Consider the following 7,957-nt stretch of genomic DNA (forward strand, 5'->3'; position numbering starts at 1 on the left):
CAACGACCCAAAGCCTTAACCACAGACCCTATCAAATAATCCAACTAGTATTGTGGAAAAATCAAGACTCTAGAGAAGTTATAGATCCATCCATCCATCCCTCCCTCCCACCCTCTAGTTGGACAAATTCCCTGTAACCGTTAAGTTTTAAACCATTTCTACAATAACAGGGTGATTCCTCCAAACATGGCAACCAAAAACCCTGCCAATTACACTGTATAAAGTTTTCAGGTCTTTATCTGAATAATTTAACAGCAAGTCAACATGATGCAGGTCCTGGCAGCGAGCTCCTGTGTGCCGTGGCTCTGATACAGACTGCGCTGGGACCGCTGTAGCTGTGTTATACTCTACATCATGTTAAAGATCTTCTGTATGTTATTTAACCTGTGCTGAAGAACCTTCTGGGGCTCTGGGGGGCCCCCTAATGGACAGCAAATGCAATTAATTGTGATCAAATGTTTCTGTGCATCATTAAAACGTCTCTTTCGCTTTATTCAGATCATTTAATGTTAATTAAAGCAGACGCTCCTTGTTTCCTCCTCGTACGGGAAGTTCAACCAGACGTTTCAAACCCGCAGGAATATGACCCGGTGTGATTCTCACCTTTCCCACAGTGTTCACAGGTCAGAGATTAATGCCTCTGGTTGATGAATTCCTAAAAATATTTTCCATCTCCTGTCATTCTCTGAACCGTTTATTAATTAACCGGAGATTTACTGGTCTGTTCATCTTCTCTATCTGCTCGAGGCCGAGCCGTTCGGCCACGCTACACTCGGGAGCAAAACAGTTAACACACCGCGAAGAAAAGGTGCAAACTGGTTTTATTTAACACTGAACAAGGAACATTTCGAATGTTGATGAAACGGAAGTTCTTAGAAAACTAGAATAATATTAATATTATGATAACAAACCGGGAAAAGTGCTGAGTAGAACAAAAACAGGAGGAAAGAAAACAGAAAAAATCCTCAGGAATCTACAGGAAGTAGAGTTTGTCGCACAGCTGGATGGCGGGTTCCGAGTGGAGGAACTGTGCTGAAAGGTAGGCCAGTTTGTGCGCGTACTTGCACGGAGCTGGCACCCGGATCGTCCCAGGCCAATTCCAGTACAAGTGGCACATCTTAAAGGTCAACCTGATGGGAGAAATGTCAAAACTCTCTCATTACCACCTTTTTATTTATTTATTTAATTCTAATGACTTGAATTCTAACACTACACACTTCTGGTCATGTCATTTTCATTAGCTTGTAATGGAGCTGACCTGTAAATAAGCCCCGCCCCCAGCTGGAACAGGGGGCATTTAAACATATTGCTCCTTTAGGTCCTTAAATTTCATTCAGTGAACAAACCCTAAAACGAATCTTTCTGCTGATAAGTCATGAAACATACTCTAGAATTATTTTATCTCCATTAACACATTTTCTGCACCAGTGTGTGTGTGTGTGTGTGTGTGTGTGATACCTCTGGAGGTGGTCCGGTGTGAGGTTTGCTGTGTTGTATATAGATATGTAGTGCGTAGGGAAGCCGCAGCCTTGACGAATCGAGTGAGCCATGAGGTAGAAATCCACCCTGCACAATAAAAAAGAAAAAGAGAGAAAGCCTTTTTTCTTTCAGTGAACTCTGCGTACCCATGAGCCTCTCCAGCTGCATATTCCTGGAGTGTCTGATATCAGGTTTTATTAAATTAGCAACAGCTAGAGTTACAGCGCGCTTGTCTCGCTAGTTCCACTCTTTTGCAGAGTTTGTGTGTTGTCTGTTTACCGATAACTGATCTATTGAGTTTTCGGTTTTATACGATGCTTCCTCACCGAGATCTGTTAGATCCAACTCTCACATCGGGATTCTGCCCAGTGTTGTGTGAAAGATACAGAGAGCAGACCTCTCGAGCTGGACACTGGGCAGTTACATGAAGTGACAGTAACAGGTTTTTCTAAGGCAGCTGTAACACACTGTAATATGAAGCTACACAGTGGGACTGTTTCGGTTGTTTGAGAGTTGTGTCCCAGTCTGCCGTCTGTGACCACTCCCTCCCTTCACCCCGAACCTGGATCATCTGAGCAGAAGCACTCTGGTGAGGCATCGAGGACTCCGTATCAACTCAACTCTGATACAAAGTCTAAGACCCGGCGACTGGGAGACTATATAGTGAATAGGGGGTGTGGTTTGGGACATGTTCCCAGTTTACGAGGGATGGAGGGAGCACTTGGGATGGTGTTATGGAACATATGCTAGAGAATAAGAGGTGTGGTTTGGGACACATCCACAGTGGAATCAACAGTGGAATCATACTGGTGTTTATGTGGCCTAAACAGTGAATAAGATGTGGTTTGGGACATAACCGTAGATGCACCTGATACAGTGAATACGACGTGATTTGAGACACCTTCTCTGTGGACTGATGGTGTCTGTGGCCTGTACAGCGAATAGGGTGCGATTCGGGACATGTCCCTAACGTACCAATGGTGTTTGTGGCCTGTATGGTGAATACGACGTGATTTGAGACATGTCCATAACGTACCAATGGGGTTTGTGGCTATATACAGTGTGATTCGGGACATGTCCAAAATGTATTAATGGTGTTTGTGGACTGTATAGTGAACAGGATGCGATTTGAGACACACCCACAACGTACTGAAGATGTTCATTACTTGTATAGTGAATAGGATGTGATTTTGGGACATGGCCATAATGTACCAATGGGGTTTCTGGCCTGTACAGTGAATAGGATATGATTTGGGACACACCTATGGTGCACTGATGTTTGTTGCCTATATAGTGAATAGGATGTGATTCGGGACACGTCCATAACGTAACCATAATGTTTGTGGCCTGTATAGTGAATAGCATGTGATTTGAGACACATCCACAGTGTACTGATGTTGTTTATTACTTGTATAGTAATATTGATGATTTGACAGTAATTTGTCCAGCCACGATTCGTCCAGAACCTACCAGTCTCTGTGTGTGACGGTGTGATCGAGCACGGTTCCTGGTGGAGGTGTTCCAAACCGATCTCCTCCGTATGCGTACATGGTGGTGCTGATCCTCTTCTGCACGATGATGAAGGTGAGCTTCGGCTCGTAGTTGGGGAACGTCTCGAAACATTTCAGGATCTGCGGGATCTCATACAGCTCCACGGTCTTGAGCTGACCGTCTGAAACGCCGTCACGGTAGATTACGATCTTCTCGGGGAAGCTGTGGTTCACCTGGAAGAGATTCAAATAAATATTAAACAACAAAAAAATCCCCTTTATAACCTTCTTCATTGAAGCTCCAGAACTTTATAGTTACATTTTCCGGATTTTAAGACACACCCAACAAAATTCTGACTTCTCGGAATTTTTGACTTAGTTCTGCCTATAAACCGATACCACAGTGCCCCCTACTGGTCAGGTGTAGGTTAGTGTTTGTCCTGTTGGCTCCATAATGCTGGGCTGTTTTCTTTAGTTAGTCCTGGACGTTAATAAATAAGCATGGGCTGCCAAATAATAATAATAATAATTAAAAAAAAAAACAGATTTTAGGACATTTCTAAATAATTATAACAACGTAAGCTGTATAATAAAAATAAGAAAACATTAATAGTCTGCCTTCGTTTAACTATGACTGAAATGACTTTTTAAGAGAGACTTTTAAAGGCAAAAGAAATGTCAAAGAGAAGTGAAAAACAAACAAACATATAAATACTGATGAGCCAAAACATTATGACCAGGGCAACACCTTGTACTCACCCTGAATCATCAGGATCCTCAAACCATGTGTTCATGGTGACCCAGTGCATTATCTTCAGGGCATTGGGGAATACCTATACCATGAAGGTCTATACCTGGTCCAAAGTGATGTTTAGTAAACGGTGTGTGTCATCCTCGCATCCATGTTGTCTGCTTAGGCCCAGGGTTTCTCTGTAGAACATGCCCAAAGCACCACACTCCCTCTTCCACAGTGCATCCTGGTACCTCTGCTGACCCGTGACTGTGCTGTAACGCACAGCTGGAACCACATCATGATGTTCGCCAATGACACGACCGAGGTGGGTCTCATCAGCAAGAACGACGAATCAGCATACAGAATGGAGGCGCAACAACTGCCTGGTGTAGAGCCAACAAACTAAAGAGATGGTGGTTATCTTTAGGAGAGCGCAGAGTGACCACTCTCCGCTGTACATCGACGTATCCTCTGTGCAGATCAAGAGCACCAAATTCTCTTGGTGTTCATATGGCGGAGAACTTCACCTGGTCTTCAATAGTAAGAAAGCCCAGCATCGTCTCTACTTCCTACAGAGGCTGAGGAAAGCCCATCTCCCTCCCCCGATCCTGACCGTGTTCTACAGAGGGACCATCGAGAGCATTGATTCATCGATTTGATCAACAGTAGCTTGTCTGTTGGATCGCACCACACTTCCCTTGTGCATCAATGAGCCTTGACCGTCCATGACCCTGTCTCCGGTTCACCACTGTTCCTTCCTTGGACCACTTTTGATAGATACCGTCCACTGCAGACCGGGAACACCCCACAAGAGCTGCAGTTTTGGAGATGCTCTGATCCAGTGGTCTAGCCATCACAATTTGGCCTTTTTGGTCAAACTCGCTCAAATCCTTACGCTTGTCCATTTTTCCTGCTTCTAACATCAACTTTGAGGACAAAATGTTCACTTTCTGCCTAATATATCCCACCCACTAACAGGTGAGGAGATCATCAGTCTTATTCACGTCACCTCTCACTGCTTATAATGTTATGCCTGATCGGTGTATATCTTATATAATAATAGAGTGACCTGTATTTTTTGTACCGTTTATAGCTTTAAGAGTTAATGACCTCTCTCTTATTGTGATGCACTGCACAGGTTGACCACCGGTCCATGCGTGCAGGACCTTTGTGCATGAACAATATCTTACCACTTTGACACAGCGGAAAATAAAAGCAAGCTTGGTGGAAAATAAAGCACCGGGTGAGAAACGGCACGTACGCGGCAGCGTGTCAATCTTTTACCTCGTAGTATTTCTGCAGGGCGGCCAGAAGACATACTCGTAAGCCGTTAATGATCTCCTCGTTGGGCATCTGGAACGTGACTCTGGAGTACCACTTCGTCATCAGGCTGAAAGGCACACAGACGAGGAGGAAGACTTTTAGGCTCCGGAGTTCATGCTCGGTTAGCGTCCTGACTAAAAAACGGATGTTTTGAGAGCACGTATTCCAGTTGTGTAAGGATATAAAGCATGAAATTAACCGTTGTCCATGTCCAAGAGAGCTAGCGGTCATGTGTTTAGCTGCTGTGTTCTCGATCGGGATGAAGGTCCAGCTACATTAACACTAACTAACATGAGCTGATCTTTTAATTCTAAGCTGTTAATTTTTGATTCACGGTTTTAAAGCAAGACAATTTGTGGTGAGGTTTTGCTTCATAGTAGCACCTCTGATTAACAGAATGGACTCTGGACAGATGATTTTAATTTCACGATGGAAGAAATAACTAATCCCTTTCTAGCCGTTCCTCTTTGAACACTGTTTTAATAAATCAGAGCAGAGATCCATCAATGATGAAGTGCAGCAGACCGTCTGATACAGAAGCAGCGAATGTTCATGTTCAAAAAAACTAAAATCGCTGAACTACTGTATTACATACCAACAGACGATCGCTGATCTCTGATATATTACGTTCTTGATATAACATGATATCAATTACTAATGTTAGAAATGTTTATTAATTCTCTAAATCATAAGATCTCAGTTTTATTGATTCATTTAATACACTATATTGGCAAAAGTTTTGGGACACCCCTCGGCCCCTTAGTTCCAGTGAAAGGAACTCTTAAAGTTTCAGCTTCATACCAAGACATTTTGGACAATTTCATACTCTTTGTGGGAACAGTTTGGGGATGACCCCTCCCTGTTCCAACATGACTGCACACCAGTGACCAAAGCAAGGTCCATAAAGACATGGATGATCAAGTTTGGTGTGGAGGAACTTCACCTGACCTCAACCCCATAGAACACCTTTGGGATGAATTAGAGCGGAGACTGTGATCCAGGCCAAAAACTGGGACGTCTGCCTTTACATGCACATGAATGTAATATGGAGTTGTCCCGCCCTTTGCAGCTATAACAGCTTCAACTCTCCTGGGAAGGCTTTCCACAAGGTTTAGGAGTGTGTTTATGGGAATTTTTGACCGTTCCTCGAGAAGAGCATTTGTGAGGTCAGGCACTGATGTTGGATGAGAAGGTCTGGCTCGCAGTCTCCACTCTAATTCAGGTTGAGGTCAGGACTCAGACCAGTCAAGTTCCTTGCACTTTTGTACATCGCTAAGGATAAGAGCGTCTGCCAAAAATGTAAATGTACAGAGATATTCCAGTCTTTCACTCTCCAACGTCAAAACGTTTAAGGCAGAACCACATATGGGTGAGATCGTCAGGGCTGCACGTACTTTCAGTCGACGGACGCATTACGATTTAACCATGGAGTAATATAAAGCCGTGTTTTTAACTGAACGATCATCTCGCAGTCCTAATTTGAGCAGTGCTCAGGTGTTTATCACGTACCTGTTAAGACTCGACACGAATCCCATCACAGATCGTTTTTTCTTGCTGGTGTCGTGATGGACGTCCACGCCCACCACCATCAAGTGTTTCTGTATGAAAAACAAAGAAAGGTTAATTTTGTCTGTTTACATTTAAGTAGATCATTTGATATGGAGAATAATCTAGCCATGGGGATCACAGTACAGTGACTTCTGGATAGCCTGGATAAATAGAGAAGGTTGCGTCAGGAAGGGCATCCGGCGTAAAACATTGCCAAATTAAACCATGCGAATTGTCAGTACTCTGGATTTCATACCGGATCGGTCGAGGCCTGGGTTAACATCGGCACCGTTGACCTACAGGGCGCAGGTGGAAATTGGGCTACTGTTGGTTGAAGTAGTAGAGGAGGGAGGAGAGTGTGCAGACAGAGAGAGAGAGAAGAGGACAGGGAAAGGTAGAGAGCTGGCTGATGGAATGAATGAGGATATGAAGCTAGTGGGTGCAAGTGCTGAAGATGCAGAAGAGATAGAGAGAGATGATTCACTCTGGAGACCCCTGAAGGGAAAAGCTGAAAGAAGAAGAATTTGATATGGAAAATAAACATCTTTACATGACTAAAGCCATAACTATTCATAGTGTACTAGCAGGAGGGTATCTCATATGGGGTCGTCCATGAGGGGTTGGCATGGCAACGAAGCAATTTATTTCCTGTTGTTGCGTCAGGATTTTTGTCAACAATTACAAAAACAAGTCAAACAAGAAGTCTATAAGGATTACTGTGCTGATCTGAAGTCAAGTACACTACATGCCACAAACAACACCACACTAGACGTAAACACTTTCACCAGAGGAACGTTGACCGTCCAGAGCTCTCCTCCCAGTTTGCAGTTGATCTGCAGGAGGATCTTCTGAGCGATGCTACGAAGTTTCTGCGGCTGTGAGATGGTCCGGACGTTGATCGCCTAAAAGGTGGCAGACATCAGGGGCAAGTTTCAGCATCTACCCATTGTATACGGCGCAAAGCAGCTCAATACCATACATGGCATGCACGCTTTACACACGTGTACATCATCCAGGTTTTCGATGGTAGACAAACCTGCGAGGGACACGGACTCTGAACGCAGCAGAGCTTTTTAATAGCGCTGTACAGATCGTCTCTGTTTCCGGTCATGATGCAAACCACCAGCTGCACGTTGGGCTGAAAACACAACAAGATACAGATCAGTTATGGAGGCTTTCAAAACATCATCATCTACCAAAACATCATCTTAAGACCTAATCAGCGGAGAGAAACACTACATTAGGTTAGTTAGGATGAAAAGTTTCACTGTTATAGAGTAAACTGAAAAATAAGCCCAAAAGTATGTGCACCCCTGACCTTCACAACCATACACTGGTCAGGTTTAATATTCTGAGCAGTGAGAGATGAAGTGAATAACACTGA

General features: G+C 43.9%; 1 protein-coding gene across 2 annotated transcripts in view; it reads right to left on the reverse strand.

Moving 5' to 3' along the window:
* Positions 1–264: 264 nt before the first annotated feature.
* The window catches only part of piwil2 (piwi-like RNA-mediated gene silencing 2), a 31,662-nt gene continuing 23,969 nt past the window's right edge, over positions 265–7,957 (reverse strand). For both annotated transcript variants that reach the window (XM_058374495.1, XM_058374496.1), the window contains exons 17-23: positions 7,610–7,711; positions 7,359–7,475; positions 6,535–6,623; positions 4,987–5,092; positions 2,950–3,203; positions 1,459–1,566; positions 265–1,130 (exon numbers count right to left, since the gene is read on the reverse strand). In XM_058374495.1, coding sequence (XP_058230478.1) covers positions 974–1,130; positions 1,459–1,566; positions 2,950–3,203; positions 4,987–5,092; positions 6,535–6,623; positions 7,359–7,475; positions 7,610–7,711 — 933 coding nt within the window. In that variant the 3' untranslated portion in view covers positions 265–973. The remainder of the gene's footprint in view (positions 1,131–1,458; positions 1,567–2,949; positions 3,204–4,986; positions 5,093–6,534; positions 6,624–7,358; positions 7,476–7,609; positions 7,712–7,957) is intronic.

This window comes from Hemibagrus wyckioides, linkage group LG22 (genome assembly GCF_019097595.1).
Source record: "Hemibagrus wyckioides isolate EC202008001 linkage group LG22, SWU_Hwy_1.0, whole genome shotgun sequence".
Taxonomy (NCBI): domain Eukaryota; kingdom Metazoa; phylum Chordata; class Actinopteri; order Siluriformes; family Bagridae; genus Hemibagrus; species Hemibagrus wyckioides.